General features: G+C 46.3%; 1 protein-coding gene across 2 annotated transcripts in view; it reads right to left on the reverse strand.

Moving 5' to 3' along the window:
* The window catches only part of CDC23 (cell division cycle 23), a 106,862-nt gene that overhangs the window by 58,978 nt on the left and 28,189 nt on the right, over nt 1–19,695 (reverse strand). For both annotated transcript variants that reach the window (XM_030212852.1, XM_030212853.1), the window contains exons 7-11: nt 15,793–15,970; nt 15,607–15,704; nt 15,002–15,083; nt 10,559–10,712; nt 10,291–10,410 (exon numbers count right to left, since the gene is read on the reverse strand). In XM_030212852.1, coding sequence (XP_030068712.1) covers nt 10,291–10,410; nt 10,559–10,712; nt 15,002–15,083; nt 15,607–15,704; nt 15,793–15,970 — 632 coding nt within the window. The remainder of the gene's footprint in view (nt 1–10,290; nt 10,411–10,558; nt 10,713–15,001; nt 15,084–15,606; nt 15,705–15,792; nt 15,971–19,695) is intronic.

Genomic DNA, 19,695 nt, shown 5'->3' on the forward strand with positions numbered 1-19,695 from the left:
CCACGAAAACAGGACAGAGCCGCAATCTGCACCTTCAAAGAGGAAAGAGCAAGACCTCTGTCTACACCATCCTGTAAAAACTCTAACACCTCCGGAATGGAAGCGATCCAAGGCGAACAAGAACGATCGTTACACCAACCTTCAAAGATCTGCCACACCCTAACATAAGCAAAGGACGTGGAACGTTTATGGGACTGCAACATAGTATCAATAACCTTAGTTGAAAAACCTTTCAGCCTGTCCCTTTCAAGAGCCAGGCCGTAAGCGAGAACGGAGACGGGTCTGGCATCACGATCGGACCTTGCACCAACACCACCGACTCCGCCAGCGCAAGCGGCCCGCCTATCGCCAGACATACTAGATCGGCAACCAAGGCCGAGGCCAATTTGGAGCCACAAGAATTACTGTCCCAGCGTACCGCTCTATTTTTTGAACTATCCGTCCTATCAAGGGCCAAGGAGGAAACACGTACAACAGCTGGTGAGGGGGCCACGCCAGCACCAGAGTATCGATCCCCTCGGACCTTGGATCTCGCCGCCGGCTGAAAAACCTGGGTACTTGAGCATTGTCTGACGAGGCCATGAGATCTATCAACGGCAGACCCCACTCCTTCACTAGGCGACGGAACAATGGACGATGTAGCGACCACTCTCCTGGATCCAACATGTGCCTGCTCAGAAAATCCGCACTGACATTGTCTACTCCGGCTACATGACTTGCTGAGAGACTCTGAAGATGAAGTTCTGCCCAACACATTAACTCCGCCGTCTCCTCTGACACCTCTCGACTCTTGGTACCCCCCTGATGATTTACGTACGCCACCGCCGTGGCATTGTCGGACAGTACTCGAACTGCCTTGCCTTCGAGAAGATACTGAAGGGACTGCAGTGCCAACCTTATCGCCCGAGTTTCCAACCGATTTATGGACCACAAGGCCTCCTCCTCCGACCAGCGACCCTGAGCTACCTCTCCGAGATAATGCGCCCCCCAACCTGCTAGACTGGCATCCGTCGTTAGCACCGTCCACTCCGGAGGATCCAAGGGCATGCCTTTTTCCAGTTTCGGCGTGTGAAGCCACCATCGCAGGCTGAGACGAACCGGATCCGGCAAGCGCACTCTTTTCTCCAAGCTCTGAGTCTGAGGAGACCACCACTCCAACAGTGCCGCCTGCAGCCGCCTCATGTGAGCCCTGGCCCAGGGCGCTACCTCTATCGATGCCGCCATGAGTCCCAAAATCTGAAGGTAAGAGTGAGCAGACGGGAACCGTTTGGCACAAAACTGGCGAATCAATAACTGCATCTTGGCAATTCGAACTGCTGGTAAAAACACCCGGCCCTTCGCCATATCGAAGCGAACCCCCAGATATTCCAGGGACTGGGTCGGTTCCAGGTGACTCTTGACCAAGTTCACCACCCAGCCAAGCGACTCCAAGAAAGCTACCACCTTCGCCGTCGCATCCACACTCTCCTGAAGGGACTTGGCGCGAATGAGCCAATCGTCGAGATACAGGTGTACCAACACTCCTTGTTTCCTCAAAGCCGCCGCCACGACCACCATAACCTTGGAAAAGGTACGAGGCGCCGTAGCCAGACCAAACGGCAGCGCACAGAATTGAAAATGCTGTCCCAGAGGAGGAAGTGACGTCACGTCAGCGAATGGCTGAATAAAAACGGAGCTCCCGCGATTCAGCCTGTAAAAAGCAATAATAAGCCGCAAATTGCAGCGAAACTTGCTAACCGGATCGGGAATCAGAGGGCATAGCAAACGCCCTACTTTACGATGTCCGCGAACCGGATCAAAGAGCCAAATCTGTTGGCGTTCTCGTACCAGCAGCGGCAGAGGGCTGCAGAGACTCAGGGGGAAGAAAATGGCGCCCACGCAACCACAGCGAACCAAAAACCGTCTGACCCTCTCCAGTGGGAGCTAATAGATGGCGGAAACGCGGCCACTCCAGAAATCTGGGCCAAACTCTGTGGCTGGATAGAAGAGATCAAAACTGGCATAACAGATATGCGCCAGGATTTTGCCCAGCTGGGAACGGACCTCAGAGCGGAAATAGCTGAACTGGGAACACGTGTAGCAGAAACGGAGGCAGGACTGGAGGAATGTGCTGAGTCTGTCTCTGTACTGGAGCAGCAAATGCAAGATCAGAAAGCGGAGACAAGATATCTCCTGGATAAAGTGGAAGACCTCGAGAACAGGAGTCGTCACGCAAATATCCGAATCCGAGGCGTACCAGAGCTCCCTGACTACAATGACTGTGTGCTGGTCACGCAGGGGATAGCGGCCCAACTGTTATCTACTTCAGCGGTGCCATGTGCTCCAGCATCTATACGCCTTGAGAGAGCCCACAGGGCGCTGGGGATGAGGAAAACCAACCAGCCACAGGATATAGTTGCCTGCTTCTCAGAATTTCAGCAAAAAGAAGCGGTAATGAAGAAAGCGAGAGAGGCTGCCCCGATAACATGGGAGACCTACCCCACTGAAATATATCAGGATCTATCTCCAGCAACTTTGAAGAGAAGAAGCGAACTGCGGCCATTAACAGCAAAATTGAGAGAGGAGGGGGTGCCCTATAAATGGCAGTATCCCTTTGCCCTAACATTCATGCAAGAAGGCAAACAGTGTCGAGTGACCTCGATAGCAGAAGCCCAAGAATGAGACAGCAGGGGGAGGATGAGATGCCCCAAGAGAAGGAACGCCTAGCAAGGGCACCACTTAGCAAGCCGAAATGGCAGAGAGTTTCCCAAGGGAGAGGCCGCCTGAGACGACAGCAATCGGGAAAGCAACTGACGGAGCGTAATGGAAAATGAGGAGAACGGACTAACACTCGATTGGATTTACAAATGCATGGAGAGTAGCACATTGAATGCAGTAGGACGTTCGTGAGCACAAGAGACGATTCAGCAGCACAGGCTGAGGGAGAGCTGAAGACGACATTTCCTCTGCAAGAGACATGCCTCATGATGGTAATGGGGTTTGTCTTCACAGGACCAGGGAGGAGGGGGGAGGGGGGTTTGGGGTGCAGGGGAAAGGGAGACAGGCTTGGTGGAGGCTGACCAGGGGGAAGCGGAATAATTGGATGTTATGTAAATGTTTAAATGTGTTACGTTAAATGTTAAAGGTTTAAATACCCCTATAAAGCATAAAAAACTGTATAAAGATATGACAAGGTTGAAAGCTGATGTGATTATGATCCAAGAGACTCATTTGAGAAAAGCACATGAAAAGCTATTAAACCACAGGCGATACCCTTTACAGTTTCATGCAGCGAGCCTCAACTCGCAGAAAAAGAGGGGTGTATTAGTGGCCTTCTCTGATGCCAATCCGTGGCAAATAATGAAAAGTGTAGCGGATAAGAATGGCCGCTACGTATTGGTGGTAGCATCCATCTATAACAAGCTATACACCTTTCTTACTATATATGCCCCAAATGAGGGACAGGGGAGTTTTCTGGTGGAGCTGGAGGGACTTCTACAGACACATGTACAAGGGCTATTGGTGATTGGGGGGGACTTTAACCTCACGGTGAATCCTGCCTTAGATAACTCAACGGGAGGAGCGGGGTATGCAAAGAAGGATAGGTTGGCCCTAGAAATATTTATGGCTAGGTGGGGGCTGGTAGATCTGTGGCGAGCAACACATTGTTATATTCCTTAACGTTACTTCGACTGTCTCGCTTAACTCTACACAATGTAATCCATAGCCAAGTTGTAACAAATTGTATTTCCATCATTTATATCATATTGTAAGCCACACTGAACCCGCAAAAAGGTGGGAAAATGTGGGATACAAATGCAATAAATATATAAATGCACGAGAAAAAGACTACACCTACTTTTCAGCATCCCACAACTCCTACTCTAGGATAGATATGATACTGGGGGATGGGATAGTAGCAGGGGCATTGCGCAAGATCAATATTGAACCGCGAACGTGGTCGGATCATGCCCCAGTGGTAATGGAGATAGGGATAGATAGCCGTCACACTGGGACGAAATACTGGCGCCTGGACAAAGCTATCCTCCGGGAACCACAAAATGTGCAAGAAGTTGAACAGTATATTAGGGATTATATAGAATTCAATGACATAGGGGGAATACACCCGGTAAGCTTATGGGAAGGGCTAAAAGTGGTACTACGTGGTCAGTTAATAGCGCTGAGGGTACATTTGGGAAAGAAAAGGGGGCACAGGAGGAATCAATAAGGGAGAGTATAAAACAACTAGAAAAGTCTCATAAAGCAAATCCCTCCGATTCTCAGGTGAGGGAGCAACTACACCGATGCAACTTGAGACTCAACGACTTACAGTTGGCTGAGATAGCAAGTCAGTTTGAGCAAACGAGACAAGAACATTATGAGTTTGGAGATAAAGCGAGCAGACTTTTAGCTAATAAACTCAAACAGCAGACGAGTCGCACCTATATAGGAAGCCTCAAAAATCAGGCAGGCCAAACTGTGAGTCAGAGCGAACAAATCCAGGAGCTATTCTATAACAACTATTCTAAGCTATATGAGTCAGAACAGACTGCCACAGGGCCTGAGATAGAGGAATATATCAAGGGAATAGAAATACCCCACTTGACACAGGCAGAGCAGGAGATGCTATCGGAACCTATCACATTAGAGGAGGTGGAGAGGGCTATCAAGGAGCTTCCCCTTGGAAAAGCACCGGGTCCGGATGGGTTCCCAGCTCGATTCTACAAGCAGTATAAGGCCTACTTGTCACCACTACTATGGAGACTCTTCAAATCATTAGAGCAGGAATAGGAACTTCCGCATTTGTGGAGATTAGCAGCGATAACCTTAATTTTGAAACCTGCAAAAGATCCGCAGGAGTGCGGTTCCTATAGGCCGATATCGCTGCTCAATGTTGATTATAAAATATTCACTAAAATATTAGCTACACGGCTGCAAATAGTGCTGCCTAAGCTCATCCATAGCGATCAAACAGGATTTATTGCAGGGCGGCAGGCCTTTGATAATATTAGATGTTTGCTCCATGTTATACAGCAGGTGAGGGAGGAGGAGCAGCCGGCCCTGCTTCTCTCGATAGACGCAGAGAAAGCGTTTGATCGCGTGGAATGGGACTTTTTATTCGCAGTGTTGCAAGGGGTGGGAATAGGGGGAAACTACCTGAGATGGATTAGCCTACTCTATTAAGCCCCACTAGCCACACTGAAAATTAATGGATCATACACCAAGCCTATAGAACTGCACAGAGGAACCAGACAGGGCTGTGCAGTCTCACCTTTGTTGTTTGCCCTTTTTATGGAGCCCTTGGCATGTGCAGTTAGGAGAGATTCCAACATCCGGGGAGTGGCGAAAGGGTTGAGAGAACATAAACTAATGTTGTTCGCTGATGATGTGCTCCTCACCCTGACGAGACCCGCAACCTCAATTAGGAGGGTAACAGAGGTAATGGAACATTTTGGAACCCTTTCAGGCTTTAAGGTCAATACTAGTAAATCTGAAACATTGAACCTAACGATCTCGCCTCAGGAATCATCCCAGATGAGGGCAAACCTCCCTTTTGTGTGGGCGGTGAACTCCATTAGGTATCTGGGGGTACAGGTGACGCCGAGGGTAGAAGAACTGTATCAGGCAAATTACCCAAAGAAAGTGGCGGAACTGTTGGCAGAGCTAGATAGATGGGAAGGGCTAAATGTATCCTGGATGGGAAGAATCCAAGCAATAAAAATGATGTTGCTCCCCAAAATGCTATATTTATTTATGGCACTGCCCATCCCAATCCCATGTAGCTTCTTTGAGCAGCTTCACCGTAAATTGTTCATATATATCTGGAGGAATCGCCCCCCGAGGGTGCGAAAGGCAACTATGTTCCAGCCACAAGGCCGGGGGGGGGGGGGGGGGGGGGGGGGAGAGTCCCAAATTTCTTACTCTATTATAAGGCAGCGCAATTAAGGATTTTAGCGGATTGGAACCCATATGTGAGCAAGAAATGGCTACACTGGGAGAGGGCGTGGATGGGGACACAAGCACTAGGAGACACACTATGGCTTCCTGGTAGAGAGCTCTTGGAAGTGGCACGAAGACTCCCAGTGGGGATTAGTCATATACTGACCACGTGGTATCAAATCAGGAAACAGTGGTTCCCGGAGAGAAAATACTACCTCCAGACATCCATATCTAAGGCGCCGGGGTTTAAATTGGGAGGTACAGAGAAAGTATATTGGGAGTGGTCGCGGGCGGGGTTACATACCCTGGGTCAACTGTGGGAGAAGGGAGAAATGGTTAGTTTTGATAGGCTACAGGAGGAATATGGGCTTCCCCCCAGAGATCAGGCCTTTTATTGTAGTGTCAGACATTATATACTGACGTGCGCCAGGGAGGAGCTTGAATTAGAAGAAACAAAGCTTGAAAGCGCATTGAGAAAAGGAGGGGGAAGGGGTAGTATAACGCGGATATACCAGGCCTTAATACAGAGGGGGAACCCTCAGAGACTCTATACAAATAGGTGGGAGGACATTTTGCAATCTTCATATACACAGCAACACTGGGCAAAATGCTATAGATTTCTATTTAAACCATCTTTAGCGCAATCCACAAGGGAGAATGGATTCAAGATATATTACTGGTGGTACTATACACCAGATAGACTGCAACGTATATATGGGGAAACATCTGCTGACTGCTGGCGGGCATGTGGTGCAAGGGGCACATTCATACACATATTTTGGGAATGCTCAAAGGTGCAGGAATTTTGGAAAGCAGTGATGACCCAGATCAATATGGTGCTGCAATGTGTATATCCATGTAAGATAGAACACTGTTTGCTGCACTTCCCTCCCACAGGGATCAAAATGCTTCATCATAAGCTGGCGACGCAATATATGGTGGCAGCAAAATTAGTAATAGCAAGAGCCTGGAAACAGCCGAATCTGCCAGACATGAGCATGGTAACCCACAAAGTGGGATATTTGTACCAGATATCAAAACTAACCGCATTGAGAAGGGGTAAAATGGACTTTTTTCTGAAAATGTGTCAACCATATGAACAATATATAAATGGTGGTCAGCCCAGCCAGGAAGAGGGAGGGAAGGGAGGGGGGGGACAGCAGTAGTAGTATATTGTATTAGAATAGATGATCTAATTTGTTGAGCATTCAGCAGCAATCAAGAATCTGTAACGCTACATGTAGCAAGTGAACAAAGTTGGCAATTCTTGTATGTAATTTGAGATTTTTCCACTTAATAAAAATATTTAAAAAAAAGAAGAAAAAAAAAAAAGAAAATGCTGTCCCAGAACCGCAAAACGGAGAAACCGATGATGCACCGCCCGAATGGGAATATGAAGATAGGCTTCTGACAGATCCAAAGACATGAGAAACTCCCCCTTCTGCACCGCTACTATGACCGAGCGCAACGTTTCCATGCGAAAGGAGGGAACTTCCAAAGCCTCATTGACCCTTTTGAGATCTAGAATAGGCCGAGAGGAACCTTCCTTTTTGGGGACCACAAAATAAATCGAAAAACAACCTGTCACCCTTTCTGAAACCGGCACGGGAACGACCGCCTCCAGATCTATCAACCGACAAAGCGTCTGCCGAATCGCCCTGGCCTTGACCCGAGAGCGGCACGGAGAGGTGAGGAAAAAATCTGGAAGGAAAGTCTCGAATTCTAGAGCGTACCCGTCTCGCACCACCTCGAGTACCCACTGATCTGACGTGATATGGGTCCACCTCTGATAGAATTGACTCAAACGAGCCCCTACCCTTACCAGAGGCTGGACCCACACACCTTCATTGTGAAGCACGCCCGGAGGACAGACCTCCCCCCGCCGCGTCTCGGCCTCCTCGCCGACCTCCGCGAAAGGGCTGAGTACGCTGAAAAAAATCGACCTCTAGGTGCAACACTAAACCTACCCAGCCTATAGCTCCGAGTATCTTTGAAACGTGCACGCCCTGCCATACCTTGACCCCCTGCTTTGAGGTGCAACTCCGGCAAGCATGGCATTTTGGCCTCACCAAGACCACGAACCAACTTATCCAACTCTTCTCCAAACAGCAAGGTCCCCTTGAAGGGGAGAGAACATAACTTGGACTTAGACGCCGCATCCGCCGTCCAACCACGAAGCCAAAGAGCCCGACGAGCTCCAACCGCCAATGCCATATTCTTAGCAGAAGCTCTCAGCAGATCATAACTAGAATCTGCCAAAAAGGAAGAGCCCATCTCTAACTTGGCTAGCTCTTGCACCAAGGAAGCTCCATCTAAGGCCGGGCCATCCAAAAGACTTTCAGCCCAACGGAAACACGCCCTGGCTACTAGGCCCCCGCACAGAGCGGCCTGAAGTGACAATGCCGAGAGATCAAAATTGCGCCGAATGAAAGACTCTAATCTCCTATCCTGCGGATCTCTGAGAGCAGCCCCCCCATCAACCGGAACAGCCGTAGCCTTGGTAACCGCGGTCACCAGCGCAACCACTGTCGGCGACTTAAAGGAGTCCTTATCCCCTTGCGGAATAGGGTACAGTCTCGCCATAGCTCTGCTCACCCTACAAGGAGAATCTGGGGAGGAGCACTCCTGGACGATCATATCTCTGAGATCCAAATTCATGGAAAAAGTACACGCTGCCCGCCGAATTCCCTTAACTAAAGGGTCAAGCTGCCTAGCGTCCGCTACCACCGGCTCAGGCGAATCAAACCTAAGCGTGGACACTACCTGCTCAATCAGCTCAGGAAGCTCATCTCTAGGGAAAACGCACCACCGAGGGGTCTTCACCTGGCAAAGGCCCCTCCTCCTCAGAAACCTTGTCCCCTAGGAACTCATCCCCCAGCAGACTACCCTCGTTGTCTGAGTGAGGCAAGGAAAACAAATCTGGCTCTTCAGACCAATCTAAATGCTGTCGCTTAGCAACCAGAGGCCCAGCTCCCTTCAGAGGCTCTAACTGATTAGGGCCTGAATGCCAGGCCTGAAACATGGCCCAAATAAAATCCGGAGGAAACCCCATGGCCCCCGCACCTTCCGGAGGCCTGGAAGCACTCTGTCCCGGACCTTCCAACAGTAGGCGAGCAGCCACCCCCGTGGCTCCCGAATCCAAGATGGCGGCGGTTCCTGCCAAAATCAGAACCGCCGCTACGGGCCCAGAGGACAAGTCAGAGACGGGCAAACCTTTACCGCTACCTGAACCCTTCCCGCAGCTAGTACCAGAGGCGAAGAATCAGGCTGTTTAGGCTCCCCACAGAACCTGCATTGAGCTCCTGGCGCGTTTATCCCCCTTCGCGCACAAAAACGGCAGCGCAACGGCTTTCCCGCCGACATCGCAAATTTAAAGCGGTACACCCTAACGTCCCAGCTCTCTCAAAGTTGCTCAAAATCCCCAGGCCTCTCTGTCAGCTTCCCAAACAACACAGTCAAGCACTGCCAAGCAGCCAAACACTGTTTCTTTTTCTTTTACACTCACAACAAAAGCCCAGTTGCTAAGAGCTGACGGGGACTAAGCACTCAAGGTTCCTGCCATAGAAGGAGCCGAGGCAACAGGCAGAAAGTTCAGAAAGAGGATTTCAAAGCTACAAACTGCCAGAAGTTATGGCTCTCAAGGTTCCTGTCACAACAGGAGCCGAGGCACATGGCTGCCTAACCAAAGGCCAGCAGGGGAATAATACAAACTGCCAGAAGTTATGGCTCTCAAGGTTCCTGTCACAACAGGAGCCGAGGCACATGGCTGCCTAACCAAAGGCCAGCTGGGGAATAAGCCACACACCGGCTAAATTCCACAGAGAAAAGTGAATCCCACTGGACCTGCTTTTCTTGAAGCACTCAACCAAAAATAATTCCAAGTACAGGGTATTAGTTAAGAAAATCTAATCCTACCAGACCAGACTGACTGCTCAGGCTGCATGTCTACCCTCTGCTGGAGACTGAGATTTACTGGCTGCTTGGGGGTTGGCTGCTAGCTTATACTGGTTTAAGTTTTAGTGTTCTCAGTCTCCCTCTGCTGGTAGGCATGCATAACCCAAGTGTCTTGACCGGTCTGGAGGGTCGCTTAGGAAGAACAGCTTTATTAAAATAAAGGAAAGAACCTTAGGCCCCAGAATACTCACACAGGTCAAATGATGAAGTGCAAATATCAAGAATGCAAGTGTAGCCTGAGAAAAGAAATGTTCTAAGAATGAACTAGCAAGCTTACAATGAGTTATATGGTAGAAGTCCCTGAAAGCATTACATAACTGAGAAGATACAAGAGTCAGCACCAACATGACAGCCTTCTTTTAACACAGGCAGTAGATGCACAATCCGTCTCCTTTGAGGCAAGTTTGTGGAAATTACCTGAGCTGATGAGCTCGCCTGTAGTAATAAAGGCAGTAAAAGGGCATTTTGAGGATCTCATATGTTTGTCCTAGTCCATACCAAGCCCTATAATCTCTCTTGTTCACCTCGATAGCATGTCTAAAAAACAAAACAACAACAAAAATACCCACGTTTGTCTGGTATTAAAGGTCAAGTTCTCAAGTGTTCAAATAAATCTTCCCTCAATGCTCAACATGATGCTCAGATTTGAACAGGACATATCTCCTTCAACACCCCCAACATTTACCTATATGCCTGGATCGCTGCAGAGGTATTCTTCATTTCCATGTATTCGTGCCCCATGAGTGTCCAAGCCCCAAGGTAGCGAGGGTTCAACTTGAGTGCTCTCTGGAAATACAGAGCAGCTTTCTCATGCTGAGAGCGTAAACTGTAATAATTCCCTAAGATGAGGGAGGGAGACAAAGATTAGAGAAAGTGCCTGTATGTTATACGTAAACTGCTTTGGTTGAACCACAGAAAGGTTGTATATCAAGAATCTACCAAAATCATGCAGAAGTGAAGACAGAAAGATGAACTGTATGGCATTAAAGTAAGGTTTACCTAGCAGCACATCATTCAATTATTCTTCAACTTTAACTTGCTCAGTATGGGGTTGTTTTACAAAGCCGTGGTAAAAAGTGCTACCCATGTGGTAACCATGCAGTGCACACCAATGTGGGCGCATTGCCGGTTACTGCCAGAAACGCCCCCGCAGTAAGGTGAAATGAGATCTTACCTGCTAATTTTCTTTCCTCTAGACCCTCCAGACCGGTCAAGATGCGTGGGTTATGTCCTCCTACCAGCAGAGGGAGACTGAGAAACACTGAGCTTTTGAATACTGTATATATAACCTGTGCAGTACATCCACTAGCCAGTATAACCCTTACAAAGCAGAGAAAACAAAAACACCAACTACAACGAACAAACCCTGTACGTGGTTACTGCCAACTGGACACTCTCTTCATTTCTTTCACTGTGTCCCTTTTATCGTGTGTGCTTCCACAGGTGGACTATCAAACACAGTCACACCTGACCAGACCCATACCAACAAAACTGGTAAAACCAGAGTCTGAAACCATAGAAACCACACTCAACAGCTGCCAATAGAGAACAACCGACAAAACAGACCAAACAGACCTCCTGGCCTGAAGTACAGACGGGTGGGCCTTGACCGGTCTGGAGGGTCTAGAGGAAAGAAAATTAGCAGGTAAGATCTAATTTCACCTTCCTCCACGACCCTCCAGACCGGTCAAGACGCATGGGACGTACCAAAGCAGTAAAGATCCTAAGGGCGGGATCCATGAAGTCCAGAGGTCAACACTGCAGCCCCAAAACCTGCCTCTTCCTTGGCATGCACATCAATCCTATAGTGTTTAACAAAGGAATGCAATGACGACCAAACCGCCGCTCGACAAATATCTAACGGAGGAATCATATTACTCTCCGCCCAAGAGGTCGCCACTCCCCTGGTAGAATGAGCCGAAAACTCCTTAGGGACCACGCGACCCTTCAGCAAATAAGCAGAAGCTCCATCTACCTCTGCTGAGACTGAGAAAATACTGGCTAGTGGATGTACTGCACAGGTTATATATATAGTATTCAAAAGCTCTGTGTTTCTCAGTCTCCCTCTGCTGGTAGGAGGACATAACCCACGCGTCTTGACCGGTCTGGAGGGTCGTGGAGGAAATAGAAAATTATTTTCTACCGTGGGATTTGGTGCATGCGCTACTCTGGAGGTAGTGCCAATTGGGCAAGCGTTAGTCCTCCTGAACCTTTATAAAAGGGGCCCTATATGAGGTATATCACGAAGAAAAAGCCTGCTGCAGTTCTTACAGTAGTCTGAAGGAGAAACCTTCTGCTAAACATCAGTCTAATGAGTGACAGGGGATAATAAAGCCTGACAAGTACATCCTTGGGAAGGGTTGGGAAAGGAAACAACAAAAGTAATGCCTCCACCTCCATAATTCATCAATAGATGGCAGCACTGATATGCTGCACATGCTCACTTGCTCTTTGAAATCTTTCTTCATCTCAGCTGGCAAGAAGTGTCTGTATGAAGAGGCTGTTTTATTATTGGTTCTGAAACAGAAGCATGCAGTGATTTAAGCAATGTGCTGTGACAGGATTGTTGAAGGAGTTCCTCCAACTTAAATTCACTGCTGCATGCAGGTTGTTTATAGTGACCATGCTGATGCGAGGATTGTTCTTCACCAAGCCAAAAAAAATGTAAGATTGTGGACCGAGAAGGGCTGGTTTTTGTGATCAAAAATGACCTGGGTGACCCGTGACAAAAACAGACAAGTTTCATATGAGAAAGGTTGATGAACTCAAAGGCCAATTGGAGGAGGATCACTCAAAGCATTACACTATGAATCTGAAAACTTTCAAAGAATGACGAGCTTGGAAGCACAAGAAGGAAACTGTTGCAACATGACAACACTAGACCTCAGAAAACATCAAAAACCTCAGAGACAATTGCAAAGATGGGTCTCAGTCTTATGCTGATATATCAAAGCAATAATAGACTGGTAAATAAATGTCTAAACACCAATAATACCAGATATCAGAGAAAATCAAAACAATGCACTCTTACAATCTAATTATGCCATCAATTCTTCATCAAATTTTTTAACCAATTTTTACTTTGGGAGAAAAGGACCTCAGAGATCTCTAGCATGCATTTATCAAATTTTCTCCAATCCACCAATGGGTCCAATTCTCAATCATCAGTCTTAAAAACTCCTCAATTTTTATGAATTCAAAATCTCCTGTAAACATCTTTTCCACAACAAGAGGACTATTTCAAACCCTAAATGGATTCACTGTACAAAACTAAACCAGTAACAAGTCAAGTTCCAGGGGTATAAAGATAAGTAATGCATATATCAAACTTCAATTGTTCATAACTAATTTGTCTCCACTTTAAACTTCATAGAAGTGATTTTTTTGAGGTTGAAAAATTAATAAAAATTGAGAGAGTTTTTAAGACCAATGATTGAGAATAGGACCCCTAGGTGGAAAGCAGAAAATTTGACAAATGAATCCTAGAGGTCTCTGAGGTCTTTTCCTCCCGAAGTAAAAAAAAAATTAAAAATTGATGGAATATTTGGATTGCAAGAATGCACTGTTTTGATTTTCGCTCACAGACTTATCCCATCCACCATATACCCAGGTTCAGTGCCATGCGATTTCCATCTTTTTCCAAAATTGAAGGAATACCTTCGGGGGCATCTTTTTGCCTCAAATGAAGAGGAGGAAAGGGCTGTGAGCAACTGGCTGAAGAGGCAAGATGTGCAGTTCTTTCGGAATGGCTTTCAAAAACTTGTCCATCATTGGCAGATATGTGTGGCAAATGGTGAAGACTATGTAGAAAAGTAAATAAATGTAATAAAAGAGCAAGTTTCCAGCATTATTTTCAATTACAATATATTTATGTAAACAAAAGTTATGGAGGTGGAGGCATAACTTCATTTAACCCTCATATAAGACAAAAGACAGGTGGAGATATGTTACATAACATTGCTATATCACTTTCCTTCAGCACATGTGATAAAGAATTAAAAAAAAACTCTCCAGAGGGAAAATGAATGTGCTAACAGAACCATTAGGAATAACTTCTACATAGCAAGTTTATTGAAAAAGTCATTTAAGTAGGAGAAATTTGACAAAGGTTTGTCAAATGGCAAAGAACAAGCAAGGTACGTTGTCCTCAGGGATAAGTAATGTCATCGGATGGAGCCCAGGTTGAAGTGGCACCTTTAAAATTTCTAGAGCTTTCTGACATGCTGGAAGCATAAGCAGGACACCCCACATCATTGCAGTCACGTGAGTCTGCCCGTCAGTTCTTTTCCATTGAACTTAATGATTGCACTTCAAGTGCCTCCCTCAAGTTCACTTATTTTTGTATCACAATATTTGTTTTTATGTTTTCTTAGTTTATCCACATTTCCTGTGTTGATATATTAAGTAGCATTTGTTAGCCTCTAGAGCTTTAAAACCCCTGTACCATAGCATATGTAATTATTTATCCGGACTTTTGCTATACCGTCATTCACATAGAGAACAATCAAAGCGATTTACATAGTTCATATCTAAAACAGGGAGAAAAAGAAACTGGGGTCAGCAAAGAACAGTAGAGAGAAAAGAAATTCTCCTGTGGTCGCCAATAGTAACCCAATGCAGCCCCACCCAGGCCTCCCCAGTTTACACACGCATGTGTGAAACTGAGCATGCATGGAGGCCAGCAGCAGCAGCTCAGGGACAGTGCCGGCAGCCGTCCAAGATGTAAGCTCTTTAGGTAGGGAAGCAGTCTTCGGATGGCAGGGCTTGGGAATCCACACCAGCACAGGTATTTCATTTACTTGGGGGGGGGGGGGGGCAGGGGGGCCAGAAATGAAGTTTTGGGGCCACCCACTTTGGTCTCCAGTCCACCCTAAATCGGCTGTCTGGATGTGCCACTGGGGTAGACTGGAGAAGTGCGTTGGCATTAGTCCAACCAGTTAAGAGATGTATGGTGGTGTTCACCTGGGGAAGTGAGGGCAATATATCCTCCACTTAATAGTTGAACAGTTTGCAGTTAGTATCTGTATGAAAGACTCTACATAAATCTAGTTTATCACTATCTTACAAATCTTTATACAACCTTCCCCAGACTCAGGCCTGAACTGTAAATAGTAAATTTGCCTCTCACCAATCACACAGCACGTTTCCACACGATATTTATCAATTTCACAAAGATTATGAGCCAAGTAGCTCAGTTCAGGCTTCATACTCTAGACAAAAAAAGAGAACTTACATTATTGACTGGAAAAATAACAAAAAAGCAAATCCAAGACAATGACTAATAGCCAACTCTGCACACTGGTGCAGATATCTTCAAAGCTGTATGCACACATCTTCAAAATGGTAAGAGAAAAAAAATGTACAGTAGTGTATTTTAAAGACTGCCTGTGGAGGAGGGGGAGGAAGGAAAGTGAAAGCATTGACTTTTTTTTTTAATCTTTTGGTATGTATGTTTTATAAGCATGGATATTGTGTTTTGTTCTTGATGGTGACCAATAAGAATAATTACACCTCTCAAAACTCTGCTTGTTCTGTCAGAAAGTAATCATTCAGCCTTTTAAAAGGAGAGAATAGTGAAAACTATAAGCAACCAGATGGGACTCCGCTTAGTCTGTCAGTTAGTATAAACATTAAAAACATTTTATTAACATATAAGATATAAACTAACAAATTAAAAGAAGTGCGCCTTCTCTTAATATTGATCAGGTAGCTTTGAGGGGGAAGATGGTTTACCCTGACATAGAGAAGATTGGAAAAGGTGTCCATGTTTTCAATTCTGTAGGGATCTTGTTTTCTTAACTCATTGAAGATAGAAAGCGCTTTATCAATATCTAAGAAGACAACAGAAAGAATACAGATTTAGTACTGACTGGCAGTTAAGGAATTTTTAGATCCATGATAGGAATTCTTCCTCCTCACCTCGGATGTTGTGGTAAGCAACTGCAATCTGGGAGATAATGTAGCTGCTTTTGGAAAATCCAGCATCGATCAGGCTTTGGTACTTGTGCAAGGCCTCCTCTATCATCTGCAGTTCTGTGTAAATGTGAGCCAGAAAGAACTCTTTCATCCAAGTATCAGGCAAGGCCAAGGACTTAAGCTACAGATGAAGAGAAAAAACAAAAACAAAAAAGTATTACATTGTCCATTATTAAGATGAACCCCACCCTCCAGTTTCTACAGAAAGTCATCCCCACTAGCAGTCCCGCCTACTCCTTGCTGACGGTCATTCTGTAATTACTTGTACTTCTACAGCTGGAGCTTGATCTCTCCCAGAAACTCAGAGCTGGAATAATTCCACTTCATTATCCTGATGATTTTCACATTAACAACTTCTCATTGAAATATTAATTGACAAATCTATCTCTTAGATACAATTAAGTCTTTTAAGTTACAACTGGAACATTTTTAATACAAATATTAAAATTTCACCTCACCATCCCAACTCTTTTATATTCCCAAAGAATAGTCTCAGGTAATTTAAAAAAACAAATAAAACAAAACATTAAAAAGGAGAAATTAGACCTTACCTGCTAATTTGCTTTCCTTTAATCCCTCCGGACCAGCCCAGGATTGGACTGATGGGTTGTGCTCGCCTTCCAGCAGGTTGGAGACTGAGAAAAAACTCTGACTCTAGCGAGCCAATTGGAGCCCTGGTCACGTGACCCTAGCCTCAGTATTTGAATAACAAAGCAGCAAGAAGAAGAAGAAGAAGAAGACATTCTGTTCCCCAAGGAATTCCAGCAACCAGGGAGCACTATTGAAAACGTGCTCTAATAAAGGCTCACCGACAACTCTCACCAGAGCAGCGGTATGGCCTTATCTTAATGGCTCACCACGTACCCTTACCAGAGCAGCGGTATGGCCTTATCTTAACGGCTCACCGAAAACCCTTACGAGAGTATCGGTATGGCCTAACTGAAATGGCTCAACGACTACCCTCACCAAAGCAGCGGTATGGCCTCACTGTAATGGCTCACCACGTACCCTCACCAGAGCAGCGGTATGGCCTCACTGTAATGGCTCACCACGTACCCTTACCAGAGCAGCGGTATGGCCTCTCTGTAATGGCTCACCACGTACCCTTACCAGAGCAGCAGTATGGCCTCACTGTAATGGCTCACCACATACCCTTACCAGAGCAGTGGTATGGCCATAACAGAAGATGATTTTTTTTTTTTTTATATTTGTCTAACTAACTAGCAAAAAACAGCTCTGCAAACAAATAAATAGAACATGCAAACCTAGACAGAAAACTGGAACAGGGAGGGGCCTGGGCCGGTCCGGAGGGATGCTAAGGAAGGAGAAATTAGACCTTACCTGCTAATTTGCTTTCCTTTAATCCCTCCGGACCGGCCCAGGATTGGACTGATGGGACGTAACAAAGCAGTAGTTCTACAGGTGGGACCCCAGCAAGCCCGCAGTGAGTACCCGCGATGCAAAGACCGCCTCCTGCCAACAATGAACATCAAGTCTGTAATGTGTAGAAAAAGAATGGAGAGAGGACCAAGTCGCTGTCTTACAAATCTCTGCAGGAGGCACCAAGGAATACTCCGCGTACGACACTGCCTGCGCTCTAGTAGAATGAGCATTAATAGCCTCCGGGACGCCTGCCAAGAGGTAGGCTGAAGCTATCATCTCTTTAATCCACCTAGATAACGTAGGCTTAGAAGCTGACAAACTCTTATGGTGACCAGCAAAAAGCAAAAGACAATCCGAGCGGTGAAAAACCTCAGTGACTGCGAGATATCGTTTAAGCACTCTCTTACCATCCAAAGTACGCAATTTCTTCTGCTCGTGGAGTGGCCTAGTGGTTAGGGTGGTGGACTTTGGTCCTGGGGAACTGAGTTTGATTCCCGGCACAGGCAGCTCATTGTGACTCTGGGCAAGTCACTTAACCCTCCATTGCCTGCCGCATAGAGCCTGCCATGAGTGGGAAAGCGCGGGGTACAAATGTGACAAAAAAAAATAACAAAATACCCGAGACCAATCCCAGAACAGGAAGAAAACCGACTGGGACAGATGAAACCGAGAGAGAACCTTAGGCAAAAAAGAAGGAACCGGACGAAGGACTACGCGCTCTTTAGAAAACTGTAGAAATGGAGACCTGCAGGAAAAAACTTGCAACTCCTAAACTCTCCTAGCGGATGCAATAGCCACCAAAAAAACACTGTCTTTAGAGTTAAGTCCTTCAGAAAACAAGTTTGCAATGGTTCAAACGGAGGCCCCGTGAAAGCCAAAAACACCAGATTAAGGTCCCAACATGGAAAGATCGATCTGACCGGTGGCCGAAGGCTAACTCCTTTTAAGAAACGGGCGACCTCGGGAAGACTAGCCACCGACTTACCCCGAATCCGACCTCTGAAACCGGACAGAGCTGCCGTCTGCATTTTAAGTGAAGAAAGAGACAGTCCTTCATCAAATCCTCGCTGCAGAAAAACATCTGAGCCACGGAAACTCGAAAAGGAGCAATCCCAGTATCTGCACACCAAGTCTCAAAAATTCTCCAGGTGCGAAAATAGCTGAGAGAGGTGGAGCGACGATGAGACCGAAGCATGGTGGAAATAAAAAAAACCCTGTTAGCTAAATGGGCTCGTTCAAGAATCAAGTCGTAAGACAAAATCGAGCCGGGGAAAGCCGGCCCTTAAATCAGCAAGGACTTGTATAGCGGAAGCCGAAGAGAAGACATCATCTTCAGCCGCTGCAGATTCGCGTATCAAGAGCGTCAAGGCTAATCTGGGAGCACCAGAATTACTGGCTTCCCATGTTCCTCTATCTTCTGAAGACGACCACCTAATAGAGGCTATGGAGGAAGCGCGTAAAGAAATTCGAAGGACCCCCGCCGCAAGAGGACGTCTATCCCTTCCGCTGTTGCCTCTCTTCGGCAAATGATAAAATGGAGGAACTTTGAGTTGAGTCTGTAAGTGAACAGATGGAAAACTGGAGTGCCCCAATGACGTACTAGCAACTAAAACGCTCGATTGCTGAGAGCCCATTCGCCTGGATCGAGCGTGCGACAACTGGGAAAGTCCGCTTGAATATTATCAACTCCTGCTACATGCGAGGCTGATATGGCAGTGAGATGAGCTTCTGCCCATACCAGGAAACTCTCCGCCTCTTGCCAGCAGAGATGGCACCTTGTTACCCTCTGCCAATTGATATAGGCTACTGCCGAGGCGTTGTCAAGAACCACCAGCTTTATAACCGGCAGAAAGGCAAAAGAGCAGAATACTACGCCAGTAAAGAAGATGCACTTGAAGAAAGAAAGAGGACATGGATATAGTCAATCTGCAGTTGCATGGCAGACCATGCAAAATGGGGGAAAGAATACTTGTCCCTTCCCCAAACCAAATTGATATTGTCTTGTAACAAGGTTATATCCACTGTTAAATTGGCAGTCTAATCAGAATTATGCTGGGGCCCAATTTAGTGAACCCCCTTCTCCTAGTGCTCTTCCCAGGCCACCAAGCCACTGGGTGCCATTCACTGTTAAATTGTCAGTCCAACCAGAGTTATGCTGGGGCCCAATTTAGTGAACCCCCTTCCCCTAGTGCTCTTCCCAGGCCACCAAGCCACTGGGTACCTCTTACATTTATCCCACGTAATAGAGAAATAATGAGTTGCCAACTAAAAACCTTGCTAAAAATCCAGGCCTGAATTGTAGTTTTCATATGAATTGCTATTTGTTTACAAGATTTCAAATATGAAATTTTTATAGCTGAGATTTAACAAGTTCTAAAGCTTTAACCTGCACATCTGTGTGGAAAATTGGCTTCAAAATTGGTTAAATGTGAGGGTTCCATAAGAGATGGGCACACTCCTCTT

Source organism: Microcaecilia unicolor, chromosome 8 (genome assembly GCF_901765095.1).
Source record: "Microcaecilia unicolor chromosome 8, aMicUni1.1, whole genome shotgun sequence".
NCBI lineage: Eukaryota > Metazoa > Chordata > Amphibia > Gymnophiona > Siphonopidae > Microcaecilia > Microcaecilia unicolor.